This window comes from Cavia porcellus, unplaced genomic scaffold, assembly GCF_034190915.1.
Source record: "Cavia porcellus strain 051 isolate PalLab524CR breed Dunkin Hartley unplaced genomic scaffold, mCavPor4.1 scaffold_31, whole genome shotgun sequence".
Taxonomy (NCBI): Eukaryota; Metazoa; Chordata; class Mammalia; order Rodentia; family Caviidae; genus Cavia; species Cavia porcellus.
This window is the reverse complement of record NW_026947514.1, coordinates 14,683,030-14,700,011: the sequence shown is the minus strand read 5'-3', so window position 1 is coordinate 14,700,011 and position 16,982 is coordinate 14,683,030. Positions and strand designations below refer to the sequence as shown.

The window sequence follows — 16,982 nt, the reverse complement described above, 5'->3', positions numbered from 1 at the left end:
TTGTAGCAATCATTGCCTTGATAATTATTCACTTTCAAGACTTAAAAATTCTAAAAAGGATTGCTTCGTAAAGAAAAAATTTACAATCCATTTTGTAGTTTAGAAACTTAAATTCCTAAATTGATACCTATAAAATTTATCTTGATTACATATGATGTCAGCATTATGGTTCCTTAGTTGTTTGAGAAAATTGCAAATGATTTCTCTTTGCTAAGAGTGTTGTCAGTTCCTTTTTACATAAAGATTTATGTTTGAACCTACAGTTTTGAAGTATTGGGTTTTTTTTCCCTCTCCTGTCCCTCACACTATGGTAGGAAGAAGGTGAGGAAAAAGATTTCTTATCCACCATGAAGCCTAACCTGATTTATCACGATCACATTTCTGTCTTCACAACCACTGCTTGTTTGTAAATTGCCACGGGCAAGTCAGAAGTGTGCCTGAAGAAATCTCGAAATCTCGGGTGCAGGGCCCGAGGTAGGATGGAGTGTTTCAAGAGCTCTTATTTTCTGCACACATTACCGACTTGGGGAAAATGTCAGAATCCCTTACTTATGGTCACCCAGATTACAGTCCCAGCTGTCTAACTGCTTAGGACTTTGGGTAAATATTTTGACTCCTCTGATCCTATCTCAGTTTCTCATTAGTAAAATGAGTTGATCGGATCAAGCAATCTCTAAACCCCATTGCAATTCGAACACTGAGATTCGGAGGTTAGGAACTGAAGACACAGACTAGAGAGTTTCAGGATTTAGGGCTTTGGGTTTAACGATGGGCAGGGCAGTATTGGAAAAACTTTCCACATTTTTGTTTCTAGAGTTAGAACGGTGACACAGGTAGGAATGAGCAAAGGAGAATAGAGAGAGCTGCCACAGAGGTTCTAATTTTCCCTACTCCCCTCCCACTCCAGCCGCTGGAGAGGAAAGAGCGGCTGTTGCTAGGCAACTAAACCTCCCAGGAGGGTGGAGGACCCCAGGCGAGGTGTCTAAATCATTACCTTTTTTTTTTAAGCGATGGGCATCTTACTTTTCGAAATTAATGAGGTCTGTAGTCTTTAAAAGTACGCAATTTGTTTTGCAGCAAGTTTGGGCAAACTCTAAGGCTGAGTTCCGCTCGCGGTAGTCTTCATTTTCTTGTTCTCAGGCGCGCTGCGGGCACCCCTCGCGTGAGGCCCAGCCGCCGCGCGTTGCCGGGGAGAGCCTGACGCCACCCGCTCCCGTCCACGCCCACTGCCCTCCAGGGGCGGGACCTTGTTCCTTCGCTGGACTTCTTGGGCCGAGATGGGCTCGGAGATGGAGCCGCTGCTCCTGGCCTGGAGCTATTTTAGGCGCAGGAAGTTCCAGCTCTGTGCTGAACTGTGCACGCAGATGCTGGAGAAATCCCCTTATGATCAGGTACCGCCTGGCCCCCGTCAGCCTATGGATCTTGGCATTGAGGCCCAGGGCTTTGGGGGATCCCTGGCTCCTGGGAGGGGAGTCTGGGAGGAAGGCTCAAGGCTAGACTCACAGTACGGTCCGCCGACGCGACACGCGTGGAGCGAGACCCCTTCGAACCGTGGCTGGCGTGTCTCTATTCTCTGCGTTCTGTACCTTGACTGCTCGCTATGCAAACTTCAGCATCCCTTTTCCTGTAGTATCCCAGAGTTAGGGCCCTAAGTTGTAGCGTGGTTAGGAAGTTTAATAATTCGCTTATACTTTAGACTGGATGAGTTCAAGTTCTTTTTGTTAATTGCTTTTAAAACAATTACACGTAAACAAAGGCCTATGACTCTCCATTCCTTTATATAGCTGCCTTTTCGTTTGGCTCAAATGTATGATCTTCCCATTTCAGAGATTCCAAGAATGAAGGAGCTTTTGATTGTGGGCGGAGTTTAGTTCGAAACATATGCAACACAGAGGAGTGAGAATGTATGATAGGAAAGGATGCACGCGCTATTTAATAAATTACCTAGGCAAGGGAAACTGATCATAGAAGGGAGGGATGGGACCCGAAGTTTCCCCAAAAGAAGGAATAGTGACATTGATTAAAAGGGAACTTACATATATACATTGTCCATCCTGGATTACAATGTATCTAAAAGTGTAACTTAATTTAGCACAATCACTTTACATGTTTTATAAGTTCTTTAGCCTATTCGTTTAGTTTTCAATCTATATTTATGATAATTACTTATAAGGCCTTATAAAAAATAAATGAATCTGGTGTGGAAAAATAAAAAGGGGTGGACAGAGGGAGAGGGAAAAAATGAATGAAATTGAAATGTGTTATGTGCATGTACCAATCTCCTCAGAGAATGTAATCATTATGTACTGCAAACATGTACTAATAAAAATTTTTAAAAGGAACCTACATTATTTGTTTATAATGAATGAAATGACCAATAAACAGTGAGAGAGGGATAACTTGAATATGGATGGTATCTCCTGCAACAGGCACACACACACACTCTCTCTCTCACAAAGAGAATAGTAGAAAGCTGTGCAGTCTTTCAGTGCTGCTAGTAGATACAGAATACAGACAGTTGTAGTTTCCTGTTTTTTTCCTCTAGTAGTGTAGCATTGGAGATGTTGGCCGAAAAGGAAAATTGAGGGGAGTTATAAAGTAAAAGTCTGACTGTGAAGGCATTTACTGGGCTCTGTTTTACATTCCAGCACATGGGTAGGTGAGAACCTGTTGATTTCTGCCGAGCAAGCCATATTAATGGTAAAGCTAATCTAGGTTCTGTTTGTGCTAGTTCACCTTAATTAATAGGACTATGTTCTTGTAGACAAACATTTTTCCAAGGTTGTTTCTTGGCACAGTAATCACTTGGATGCTGCTTAAAAAAATTCACAGTCAACTATCTTTGGAACTGTGAGAAAATGTTGGTATTTGTAATGACAGAAGTTTGTTAGGACCTTTGATGTGCTAGACATTGCTTAAGAAACAATGATCTATAAGAACGTTACGTATTTTTCTATTGAGTTAGGTTAGTTCCACTCAGTGTTCACAGAACACTCATCCCAAGAGTTGCTCAGTGCAAGAAAGTTTTCTTAAAATGCATTTGGGAAATGTATATTCCCTCCTTAGAGATTCAAGATGAATGCTAAAGGTTCTGAATAGTTCCAAAGAAAAGAAACATCATTTTGATTAGCCTAATAGTTTGGAACTTATTTGACCATGGGTTTTCCTCTCTCCCCCAGGGTTAGGGTCTGATTTTTTTTCTTACTAGCTTGGGGAGATACTTTTACACCGGGGAATGTTCTTGCAGGCACAGCAGCAGTATTTTTGTTAATGTTTAATAAAGACCCTATAATCTTTATTCTATAGTTACATTCACTACTGCACTTGTAAATTGAGATTTCATTTGTGCTAGGTATTGTGATCATTTTTACGTGATTATTCCAATGACAAATGTTTACTACTTGTCAGACATCGTTTTTGTAAGCTACATATAGTATTTCTAATGCTGAGAATAACTATGCAAGGTAATTAACAAAAATAATAGCTAAGAGCTTGGTTCAGAGCATTTTATTGTGTTCTTATCTAATCCTCAACCGTTTTAGGAGCTGGTACTAGTTTCCCTGGTTTTACAAATGCGGACTGTAGCACAAAGTACTAAAATACAAAACTAGTAAGCTGTACACTGTGCTGCTTCCTTGGCTCATGTATGTGACCCAGTTTTCGTAACTTTGCACAATATATTTGTGCCTATTTCAAGATTTTAGATTGTGTTAAGTAATTTTGACATACCCATATACTTGAATTAAAGCTTCTTGGAAGTCCCACAGCAGAAAACTCTACCTAATTTTAACTAAGTCAGTAGTTCTGCAACTTATTGGACCCCTGACTGTTATTTTATAGAGACGGGAGGACAAGTATCTCTTATCTTGCAGAGAGACTGCCTTGAGAAGTTAATAGGTAAAACGACATTTTATTTATGGCTAAAAGGGATAACAGAAGAGATCTTAGCTCTTTTTCTTTTATCTAGAAAAAATAGGGAAACATTTTCTTGTTGAAAACCTTTTATATTATATTACAACTTTGGGTCCTTTTGTGAGGCCTCTTGACAGCATCTACTAGAGCTTAATGCCTTTCTTGAAAGATCGAGACTTACTAGGTTTGTTTGGTGGCTGTATGATGCTGAAGATGATGATGATGAAAATTACAAGATACAACAGCATATTGAGAAATGCTGTTATTGACATTGATAACCATTAATACGTTTTTAATACGTTAACACCATTATGACAATATAGCTTATTAGGTCTTGGTTTATTTCATTGTCCTATTTCTTGTAGATTTGAAATAATACTTAACAATGTAACATGTAATTTCTAAGACTATAGAAATGTTATGCATTGTTACTGTTTTATTGGTATGAACAGGGATTGCTATGTTTGACTTGGATAAATATCAGAGTAGGACTAAGAGAATCAGTACCAGATCTGGAAGAAATTTATAATATTCTTTTTCCTTTCTAATGTTTTTGTTTTGTTAAAATAGCTTATTTGTGGGTGAATTACATGCATTGCCAGGATAATGAGTATCATTTGACCAAGAACAGACTTTTAATTTAAAGTAATCTTATCAAAGCAGGCTTTTGGTACCTGGATGAAGCTCTTGAAAAGTTAATAGGAGTTGCTTATCTTAGTTATTCCTTGATCCAGCATTAAATGGTGTTCTGCTATCAACTGTTAGCACCAGTTTATGTATTTTTTACCCACCTGATTTCATGTTGAAAATACTTCCTAGTATGATTTTTCCTAAGCTTCAAGAAATCCTGCCTTTTTCTTAATGAAAACAAAATATATATTAGAGTGTTAATGTTATGAGTATATTACTTATTCATATATGCATTTTGATGGAGTTATTCATATATGCTAGTTTATGGAGCTCATTCTAGCTGCCTAATGATCTTTTTTTCTCCTCTTCCCATCCTTAGTTATTAACACCAGACTTTAATTCTGTCTTACATTCTTAAATGTACATTTGCCTTTCAAATAAGTATAATTACATTATGGACATTCTAGTTCATTTCTTGTTTGGAGAGTCAGTTTTGAAAAGTCTGTTTAGAAAATTCTGCCTGGGTATCTCCAGAAGATCCTTCACTCATACCACACAGTACTAGGCTTTGAAACCAAGGCCTTGACACTGAGCTGCTTTCCATCAAGTCACTAAGTTGCCCTGGCCAGGCTTATACATGTGATCCTCCTGCCTTAGCCTCCCACGGTGCTAGGATTAAAGGTATGTGCCACCATACTTGGCTAGGCTGGGAGAGTGTTTCTAATAGTAGTTATGGTCTCTGGTATTTACTATGGTTCTTTTATTGTTTCAGTGGAGAGAATTAAATGAGAAGAAGATTCATAATCTATGAAAAGTTAACAGAAGTGTGATTAGAGTGGAGTGGGTAGTTCTTAGACCCACAGTTAGCTGTTTATCTTCCCCTGCTTCTTTGACCTCAGGGCCTATTTACTGACTTTCCACATTTTCGTTACTTTCCCTTTTCAACTGTTCGAAATATTTCTGTGCCAAAAATCTGATTTCAGTATCAGTGAGTTGCTTTGAAGCTTAGATATACGGAAGAGCAAAGAAATTAAAATATTTCTTTTGGGTGCAACATAGGTTCATTTCTGCTTTTGTTTTTTTTTCCCCTCTCCAAAACAAGTGATAATTTTTGTTCTTAATAACAATATTTTTCCCCTTGATATTGCAGCAAAGGCTGAAAACCACTGGCTTAGATGAAAGATATGAACCTTAGTAAAGTGATTTGTTATTTGTTAATCTTCCTGTAAACTGGGTTATAGAGCTTCAAAAAGAAAACATTTTGGCCCTGCTACATCAGCCTACTCGATGAAACCTGTCTCTAAGACTACTTCACCTGCTTTTATTTCCCCTTTAAGGGATACCATTTTGGCATACTATCATCAAAAATCTCTAATTATTGCCTTGTGGTGTCTACTAGGACATTGAGTTTAATTTCTTTTTGGTTCTTGCCAAAGTCCAGGTAGTCAGGCAAGCCAGGGAGGTATGATAACACTACTGTGGAATAGCATATTTTCTTAGAGCAACGTATTTTTCTTTGACTGCAAATGCACTCAAGGATAGGTTGAACATACTAATAGGATGCTTTTTGATGGGTAAAAGTTCTTGAAGAATGGATACAAAATATGGAGGTCCGGAGAACCAGGTCCCAAAACCAGAAGGGTATTGAAGTTTAGATCTGTTAAGAATAAAGAGGATGGTAAGTTAATTTATTTCATAGTTTCCCTTTTTAAATAAAATAATGTATATTAAGAATAACCAATTCAAAGAGAAGTATTGCCTTTTTTTTTTCAAAGTGTTATTTAAATTGTGCCCCAACCCTATTAGATAGAAAAGACAGGAATTACGAATCAGTCTCCACAGAGCAATATGACCTCGAAGGAATGCTTGCTTCTGCAGTTCGTGCTGATCATCCTGATTAGTTGCTTAATCTGATTATTGTTCTTTGTATTCCATATGTCAGATTCGGGGCTTTAGAACCAGTCCTGATTTTTTTTGCTTCATTGTAATTAAACATTTCAGACAACATGGTAATTTTTCAGGCTATGGGAGTTGTGGTTTAAAAGAAAATATAATTTCATATGAGGTTTTTAGTAGATTTTTCAGATTATTAAAAGTGGGAGCATTACCTACATGTCAGAGCTTTTTCTAATCCACTCCCCTGACCTCTGCTTATAATGAGAAATGTTACAGAGCCCAGCGCTATTATTGTAAATAATTTGAAGATGAACAAAAGGCTGGAAACTGCGGGGCTTAGACAAGAGATATGAAACCAGTTCTCCCCAAAGAGCTAGCTGTATGTTAGTAGTTAGTCGAGACAACAATGTGGTGATCCAAGCCAAAAAAAAATCTCTGTACAATTATCTAATGTGTTTCCTCTTTGGGACCATGGAGACTTACCTCGACTTAATCATTCGATTCTATGCATACTGAGGCATTCATTTTGTGACCTTTTATTCCTGGTAAATTACGTAGATCACATTCCCACTTGGCTTCTTGGTCATTTGATCTCCCTAATCTCCTGAAATCAATCCGTTTCTGTGTTATCTTACAGATTTCTTCCTTCCTTTTATTCTTAAATTCTGAGTAACGACTCAGCGGAGTTTGGAGTAAAGCTGGGTAGACTCATTAGCTGCAGTAAATATTGGTAGCAATTAAGAAGCTGCATTCAGAACTATCTGGAGATTTAATTCTCTGAAGTAATACCAGCCTAAGAGAAAACTGTACCATTGGGAGGGAGGGAGGAAGTAAATGTGAGTTGAGGTTGATGCTAATGAGTGTTTGCTGGTTCCAGGCCAGTGGCCATCGGTCTACTTCACAGGTCCACTTGCCCACTTGAAGGAGATTTGGAGGGAAGTTTCAGGTTGGTTTGCCGTCACTGGGAGTCAGTTCTGAATTCTAAAAAAGGGGATTGATGTTTGGTGCTTGTCTATTAACCTTACGCTTGATTACGCCAGTATATATGAAGGTTTTGAAGTACTCTTTTTTTTATATGTTAGAGATTGAACACATAAAGTATTGTTTAAAAGTCAAGGTTTTATTGTTAGGCCTTAAAAGAGTTCCAGGTAGTAGCTTTATTGGTTTAATTTGAGGGGGTAGTGAAGGGTGCCTGAGCTTTCAAAGTCCTGCCTTGAGTAGCTCCCTGAAGACAAAGCAAAGGTCATCCCATTGGAAGTCACATGTGAGGGAACTGTCCAGTGACAAAATGGGGAAATGACACTGAATGCAATTCATAAATCACTGGCACTTGATAATGTCTAGAATAATCTCTTTTACTTACTCCCTTAATGCCCATGTCTTCTGCTTTTTGTTCTGTTTTTTCCATAATGTGCATATAACATCTAATGCATTGTATTGTCGTTTATTTATATGCATTTCTCCCCACAGAATGTTTTTGGCCCCTGGGATGTCTGACTCTCTGAGCGTGTTGTGAAATTAATGTGTTTCCGGCCTCACTCCCTTTTAGGCCTTGTCTGTTCAGCTCAGCTGTCTCCACATCTCGCCATTCTCTAGGCCTCTCATGTTTTCCTCATTAGCTCTCTACATGCTCTTCACTTGCAGTCATAGATATATTCCTGAGGGGCAGGAGTACACGACAGTGATCACAAAGCCTTTCATCTGAGGATCAAATCCTGTGAGGCTCAACTGCTGGTTTCAGTTTGGGTCACTGGAGGAATCTCTCTGCCACTTGCAGAATAACAAGCGCCTAGCTTTTGTTTAGCATCATTTGTTTTTTGTCTCCTTTAGCTGTTCTCTTTTCTTCTTCAAGCACGGTCTATAATGACCCCTGATAAACTCTTTGCCCCATTTTGATTATACTTATGTTGTATCTCTCTGAACTTTACCCTTCGGTCCTGCCTTATTATTTCCAACTCATGCTCTTTTTGTTTGTCTGAACCTCTTAGAGAGCCTGACCAAAAGAGAGCTCTTGCTTCTCACAACCATTTGTGTGGTCTTGACCAAATCACTTGACATCTCTGAATTTGTTTTCTTATCTGTAAAATGGATAATAATACCCAGTTGCTTCCTGCAGAGGTTTATGTGACATTCAGATAAGATAATGAACCAATGTTTAGAACTGGACACAGAAAGAGTAGGAAGGGTCACTTCTTTCATCTCCCATCTCACTCCCTGTATCTGTGTTTTCCTAGACATGGGTTGTGTTTAAGAAATCCATCCTTCTTCCAGATCCTTTTTTAATAATATCTCCAATTACTGTATTCTTTAGTTCTATTTTGTCTTCAGTGCAGTGTTGCATTTTCCCTAAACCATTCTTTGAGGTTCTCACTTTCTAGCCTAATGTTGTCTTTTGCTTTCAAATTCCTGTCATGTGTCATATATCCTCATGATGACCATGGTTCACACAGGGCTGATACAGATAATATATTACTAAAGAGCATTCGGGGGCCCTCTTTTTCTATTTTGTAGTAATTTGTCCAATAAAAACATGATTAAATGCTCAGTAGAAGCTTTGCCTAGATGTGTAAGTGTAGATATTTTATAAATAAATTTATTGTAAGTTTGATCGCTTTCGTGAGTAGGTTCCATTTAATTTAGATATAAAAATCTCAGGTACTGAATTTATCACACCTGACATAACTGTATATTTTGCAGTATGTTCATAAAAATTTCTCAGCAGATATTACAGTTTGAATTACCAGCCCCTAATTCTATTATGTTTCTGCAGAAAGTAGGTTTATGTTATTTGAATTTTCATTGTGTCCCCTAAGTGATTAAGATTTGAGTGTTTTATATGTCATGAGCTTACCTTTGAAAGCAGCATTTCTTTGGTATAATTAGTCATAAATTCTGAAATACTGTATCTTCAGTGAACAAATAAAGATGCCTCCTCTTTATGCTCTGAATGAGGTTAGATTAATTAGAATTTTCTGATCAAAGGCAATTTAGCCTTCTGTGTCAGTTTTACAGAACTCTTGAGACTGGTAGAAAGATTAAAGTTAACTGGAGTTTTAGTGAATGAGTTAGAATTCATGTACAGATACTTGGTTCATCATTAAAACCTTTCATTTTAGAAGTTACATTTCTTAAACATGCTTACTGGCTTCTTAATGCTTTCCAGGAACCAGCTCCTGATTTTCCAGTGTCTCAGGTAAAGGTTGAGTTTCAACCTTTTAGTCTAGAAAATGCTGTAGTTATTACTTCAGCTGCTTAGTTTTTGCTATAGATTAGAAAATTTGCTGCACAATTAGTCTTGTTAGAAAATTAGTCATATGTACGCTTTTCTGTCAATAACTATATTTTTAGTGCTTTAGTGATTATGGATAACCTTGTAGAACTAATGTTCTAAGACCTGGCGCTTAAATGGAAAGGAATGAGAATGATCTGAAGGATCAGAATGAAGGAGCTGAAGAAAACTGTGGGCTTAGGAAGGGAGCTGGGGAATCAGCAGAGCCACAAGTGTCTGGAAAGACTGTGATGGATGGCACAGTAGGTCTTGAGTAGGAGGGCATAACTGTGCTGGGAAGGTCTTGGTTTTAATTGATCTGTCAGCTTGAAGAATGAAGAACTTGCCACAATGAGGAAAGAAGGAAGGGACACTGGCCAGACTGCCACTCTGCCAAACCAACTTGTTTATGGGTGACACTTGGTCAGCGATCTGCTAACTGGATCAGACACAATAGACTGAGGCAGGAGGAAGCCCTGGGAGAGAGGAGTCTGGTTAGGGGGACCCTGGCCAGTGGAGCTTTTAGCTAGGAAGGTCTGGGAACAAGGAAAAAGGAGGCACAGAGTAACAATTAGAGAGTTTAAGTGTTGCCGGGTGTTTGCCCTGCCAAGTGAGTTAGAACATGAACAGTGTCCTGTAGGCAGATGAAAGATTTGAACCTCACATGAAATGCATATGAGTAAATGATGAAACCTTTTAGGATAGAAAACAACTTACAAAATACTCTAATGGAAGCCTGTAAATGTAAGGGGACTAAAATGTGGCCTTCTGTTCTTTAAAAGGGTGATACTTGTCTTTTGAAGGGTTGTAATCTTGATTTACAAACAATTATAGGGCAAAACTTATTTTTTGAATGGCATGTACGGGTCACTCAAGAAGGATGTAAATTATAAATGTACATTCTTGTTCTCAGTAGTTTTGGAAGGTTTTAATTAAAATTCAATTAAAATACCAGTAATTTGTGTCATAGGTATGGTTGGAAAGCTGTAAATGGCGCTTACTTTGAAACTTTAAAAGTTTCATCAAACAAGTGCAGAGGTTTCACGAACATCTTCAGCATTACTTTTCTGTCCTGTTTTGTAGATTTATAGTGGATAAAGACCTACATGGGTACCAGACTGGGTGGATTCTTCTGTGCTCACTCATTTACAATGTTGTCTTCTTTTCTTTGAAAACATGAAGCATTTTAATAGCAATTCAAAATCTTATACTTAAATTTTCATTTTTGCAGAGTAATCAAAATATAAAATATTTGTACTGATTTTTATGATGTCTGAGTCAGATCAGACAGACTATTTGGGGGTTATTAATAAATAATATTAATTATCAAATTATTATTAATTTAATAATAAGTAGTCTATCAAATTATTTCTTATATATCTTAAACTACTGGCCTTGCAGTAGGAATGAACAGGATAATTTAACAGGTTTTGCCCAGCCAGTAAAATCTTTACCCCTTCATATGTTTATAACTAAAAATGGATTAATTTCACAAAACTTAAAACAAGTGAGTTAGTATTTTCATGATGTTAACTGGCAGGTATTTGCCTGAAGAGGAACATCCAGAAATTTAACTCAGTAGATGAATAAGATGAGAGTATGTTTCACAGATATAAAAAATAGTTGACACAGTGGTTATAATTGTGTGAATAGATGTGTTTTCTCTTATTTTTTCAACTTTGGAGGTACTTCAATACAAAACTACTCAAATACACTTACATAAATAACTATTTATTTTAAAATTGTGTGATTCTACCATTTATTAAGATAAAGATGCCTGAGAAAACGATTTATTTATTAGGGGGAGGTTGGGACAAGGCTTGCTATATAGTATAGGCTGGCCTTGAACTCGTAGTGATCCTCTTGCCTCTGCCTCCTGAGTACTGAGATTACAAGTGTGCACCACTATGCCTGGAAGACAATTATATTCAAGGGACAATTTGAGATTACTGTGTGTACTCTAATTATGTTTAAAAAAAAAACAAGCAGAAGATTTTGGTCTGTAAAACCTAGTTGGCTCATTTCCAAAATTTAAAAAAATATATTTTAAAACCAAAGCCCCATCTGTTGTTTTCATTAAAATCTCAAGAATTGTTCACATTGCCAGGCATCATTCTGTGAATATAGCCTGATGTGTAATCTAGCAGTGGCATGACTTTCAAGGTCACTTTTTGTTTGGATAGAAGAAAAATCAGAAATACTAATTTTTCTGAGACTCTGATAAAATTTTAAATTGCATAATGATTTGAGTATAACTTATTACATATTTCTGTGTGTGTGTGATACGAAGGCTTGAACCCAGCCTTTTTAAATTTTGTTTTGAGACAGGGTCTTTAATTGCCAGGCTGACCTGGAACTTGCCATCCCAAGTAGCTGGGATTACAGGTGTGCACTGCCATATCAAGCTTATTGCAAATCTCAAATACCAAAAATTCACATCATTATCCCCATTTCTTAAGAATTAGATTTTAAAAATCAAAACAAATATAAATCTATTTACCTTTTTGAAAAAAGGAGATTCTTACAGAATTTTTAAAAATGTTCCTGTTTGACTTCTTATAAATATTTATTCACCTTGCTAGGAAGGGACAGTGGATTCACTTTCCTATGTTTTGCTTAGCTTAATATGTAAAAATTTGCCCCTCCTCAACATTTAAGAGGGAGCAAGAATTCAAGAAGTGTGATTGATTGGACTATAGTTAAAAGTAAAATACATGCATGGATGATTAATAATAAAATATATAAATGATACCTAGTTGTAAGACCATATTTTTAAAAAGTTGGTTTAACTAAGATTCTAGATAGTAGTTCTGAAGCTTCATTAGCTCCTCATTGTCAGGATAAAACCCTTATACATCGCTGTGGCATACCAAATTTATCATCTGGTCTCTGCGATTTTCTCTAGCCCAGCCCTCTGATGGCTTCCTTAGTTAACCGTGTTCTTCAACCATTTTAAACTCTTGAGGAGTTTCCAAGAACCACGAGCTCTGGAGCTAGCCTGCCTTTGCCTTACTGGGCACTTGACATGGCCACAGAGCCAAAATGTGTTTTTCTGTTCTTTTTTCCACTAACCGGTAGCTGGCTACCTTTCCTCTTTCTTCCCATAATGCACTTTTCTTTTTTTTGAGTACTGGGGATTGAATCCAGGACTTTATGCATGCAGGGGGAAAATGCTGTACCGCTGAGCTACTTCCCCTTTTTGAGTTTTAGGGTCTTGTTAAGTTGCCCAGGCTGGCCTGGAACTTGCTACTCTCCTGCCTTACCCTCCTAAGTAGCTAGTATTACAGGTGAGAGTACCACACCAAGTTATTTTTACTATTAGGACCCCCCCCCCCCCCATTACGCTGAAATTCTTTTTTGTCAGAACTAGGACTGTAAGTCTTTGCATTCTCAGGACCTGGTACACAGTAGCTCTAAAGAAGAGAACTAGGAGGCTGTGTCCAGCTTTACTATTTCACCAAGATGCTGCAGTCCTTCCTATCCACCAGGGTCCAGACAAAAGAAAATTTAAAGCTATCAGATATTTGCAGGGCAGTATTCACTGCCCATTTAAGATAAATCAGGGTTGTTTATGTCCTTCTTTGAAGTAAAATTAGACTATTAGTCTAAAACAGTGATGGCTTCCCTGGAAATAGCTGTATAGATCTAGTGTCTTTCCTGATCTCTTTTGAGTGAAAACCTCAGGTTGTTTTTATTCTTTGGTGGCTCCCACAGTCAGATGTGCTTCCAATTAGAATAGATTTTCTTTTTACAGACAAATTAGTTGAGTCTATAATATACTCATTACTGTGTTAAATTCATACATAGCATGTGAAACATTTTGCCATAAGTTATCTGGTAAGAACCCAATAAACTTCAACCAAAAGAGTACAAGCCAAAAAGCCAATTACTTAATCCAATGTAATAAAGGCAGCCTATTTTTATTCTCTCATAGATGATAGCATGGAATTTTTATTTTCTTTTTACAAAATGCACAAATATGCATTTCAATTACTTTTGTTCACAAAAGGGTATCTCCTTATCAGCTTCTATAAACTTATTTTCTCAATCACACAGTTGTCACCCACTCATCACGCACTACTTTGCTTTGTCATTTGGTCCGCTAGGTGTGGTTTTCGGGAACATTAGGATCCACTTTTAAATCTTGCTGTGTTTCCTGCTTGGAACCTAGCCTGATGCTATGTAGGTAACGAGGAGGTATCAATAAATATAGATCGACTGACTGAATGCGTCGTGGGTTCTTTATGTGAGGACTTTGTGGACCTCCTGTATTACTCATCTTTTCCTGTCTCACCCCATCTTTTCCTGTCTCACCCCGTTTGCCAGCTTCACAGCCAGATCCTTAGTATACTGAGTCTAATCCCCTCAAATTTCCCTTCCCGCTGCTCCCTCTAAACTGTACGGTCAAATCTATGCTACTATTTTCTAGAACTGCCTTCTCCCGAACTTCTCCACTGGACACTGAGCCCTATCATTTTCTGTTGCTTTTCTGTAGTGAAGCGTAAAGGTAAAAATTTCTTGTAAAGCAATTTCATCCGTTTAATGAGAACATTAAGCTTGTGTACCTTTATATTGACTTTCTCAATCTAAAGCAAAGCTGATATTTTCCAAAATAGATTTCTAAATTACCTTTTCTCCCCACCCCCCATATTCTAGCAGGTTTTCTGACTGGATGGATCACAGTCATCTGTGTTGATTAGCTGCTTAATATCATGACAATTTGATCTTAGGTTAAGTCAACCAACATTGCTTGGCTGCCTATTATATACAAAAACTATAGATATCATGGAAAATTCAAAAGTTAGCAAGGTAAAAAAGCATATATTTTGGGGACAGAAGAGGGCTCATATATACCCAAATAATATAGCATTTGTCAAATATGGTTAAGTGCATAAGATTAGAGTCATAAATAGAAGACAAGCAGATGATCAGGGAAGGCTTCATGAGGTCTTGGCCCTGGAAGAGGAAGGCTGAAAGAGCACAGGGTTATACTTCATTAATTTGTTTTCAAAATTTTCTATGAAAAATTTCTTTAAGGATCTTTTTTTACTTTCAAAAAGGAGTGTTAGGAAACTACCAGGTAATTCTCACATTTTAATTTATTGGGTAATTGATATATTAATGTGTCTGTTGATTGATAATGATCTTGTTTTCTGTTTTTAGTTTTTTGACATAGCCCTTTAAAGTAGCCTAATATGTTAAGTGGCAAACATATTTAATAAAAATTAACTAATAAAAATGAATGTTAGCTAGCTATAAGCTATATAATACTCTTTCTAGTGCTATTTTAATGTATATTTTATTTATGTATGGTTTGTAGGCAGCTTGGATTTTAAAAGCACGAGCACTCACTGAAATCGTATATATAGATGAAATTGATGTAGATCAGAAAGGAATTGCAGAAATGATTCTGGATGAAAATGCTATTGCTCAAGTTCCACGTAAGTATTGATTCTTCAGTTAAGTTAATGGAATGCTATTAAAAGGAGGAATACTACTGTCCATATTGAAAGAATATATGTGTAAATTTTATATAAATATACAAACATTGTATAAGTGAAGCATGTATATATATTTTTTCGTGTATATATATTTAACAAATTACCTTAAGTAAATGGTTTTTGCTCTGTCTTATAATACAAAGTATGTCCTTCCACCATTCATTGATATTCTCTTTAACTTAAGGTATGAGACTGACATACAGTTTTCCTTAAAAGGTTTATTATGCCTTTAAAAATACTTTTATAGAAATGCATTATGTTCGAACTGCATCAGAATACATCAGAAGATTGTTCATTTGGGTCTCTAAACTCAAAAAGCACCCCAACAACAGAAGTGCATTAAAAGGATTTTTTGTGAGATAATCATCTGAAAGCATCACTCATTTGCTATAATCTGACATGATTTGCCCCAATGCGTGGTGTGAGGTCATGAGGTGATAATGCTGGACTGTGACGATCCATTGGGATTGTTCAGAGGTCCAGTCCGCAGCTTGGCAGTTTGGTGTGACAAATGGTATTGAATGGTTACCATGACATATGATGATCTTGCTGGTAACTTACTAGCTGATACAGATTCTCAGTCATGTGTATGTTTTCGAAGGTAATGATCATTTTAAAACTTGAAGTGGAAGTTGAGAAAAAAATACATGTGTTTCCTGTTAAAATGTCTTTCTTCCTTAATACTTCACTCCTTCAGAACCAGGATATCTAAATTCTAGATATGGGTTAGTGAATGATCTTTTATTGGAAGGATATCAAATGGAAAATAGTTAATCTGTGAATATAGAATCATCATTTTGAACTTTGGAACCAGTTAGTCTTGAATTTGAATATGAGCTCAACTAATAAGTTGATCTTTACTTATTTTGGTTAACTTTTGTTAAATAAGTTAAAACTATGTCCCCTGTAGACTTAGTGTGAAGATTAAATGTGGTAACATAAGTAACATACTGAATATTCATCTCAAACACGTTTCCCTAAAATACATTTTCTGCTATTAACATCTTTTTCACCAGGCCAAAACAATTGCGAAAATTAGATTACCTGACCTTTTTTACAGATTAATAAATGCATGAATTCAACTGCTGTCTTTCTTATCTCCTAGGCCCAGGAACGTCTTTGAAACTCCCTGGCACTAATCAGACAGGAGGGCCCACTCAAGCTGTCAGGTTCGTGCCTCTGTTTATACTCTCTGCTAAATATTGACAATATGAGCATTTTCCTCAGTTGATCTTCTTTGTTTTATAACAATTTGGGTTCTTCACAGGCCAATCACTCAGGCAGGAAGACCCATTACAGGCTTCCTCAGGCCCAGCACACAGAGCGGAAGGCCGGGAACCATGGAACAGGCCATCAGAACACCCAGAACCGCTTACACGGCGCGCCCCATCACGAGCTCCTCGGGAAGGTTCATCAGGCTGGGGACGGTAAGCTCTGTGAACTTTGCCATAGCCCTGTGTCACCCAAGTCACTTCCTGTTATATTACATCACTCGCTGCTGTTATTCTGGAGAATTACAGGGAAATTTTTGAAGGTGATTCTTTTTCACTCATGCTGCCTTCATAATTTCTATGCATGTTAAACTCCATTTATGTTTCAAAAGAAAGCTTCACATTTTCTATTCCATCTTCCTTTCTCTCATAGGCTTCGATGCTTACAAGTCCTGATGGACCCTTTATAAATTTATCTAGACTGAATTTAACAAAATATTCCCAGAAACCTAAATTGGCAAAGGTATGTACTTAAAATGTTTTTAAATAAAGTGATGTTAGAAG

General features: G+C 37.2%; 1 protein-coding gene across 2 annotated transcripts in view; it reads left to right on the top strand.

Annotated features, from left to right (window-relative positions):
• Positions 1-1,197: 1,197 nt before the first annotated feature.
• The window catches only part of Ttc8 (tetratricopeptide repeat domain 8), a 51,124-nt gene continuing 35,339 nt past the window's right edge, over positions 1,198-16,982 (top strand). Inside the window, exons 1-6 of one of the 2 annotated variants that reach the window (XM_023566127.2) lie at positions 1,209-1,391; positions 9,602-9,631; positions 15,027-15,147; positions 16,313-16,376; positions 16,475-16,634; positions 16,852-16,941. In XM_023566127.2, coding sequence (XP_023421895.2) covers positions 1,278-1,391; positions 9,602-9,631; positions 15,027-15,147; positions 16,313-16,376; positions 16,475-16,634; positions 16,852-16,941 — 579 coding nt within the window. In that variant the 5' untranslated portion in view covers positions 1,209-1,277. Of the gene's footprint in view, positions 1,392-9,601; positions 9,632-15,026; positions 15,148-16,312; positions 16,377-16,474; positions 16,635-16,851; positions 16,942-16,982 lie in introns of both variants that reach the window. The other variant, XM_003472465.5, reaches the window with a different exon arrangement.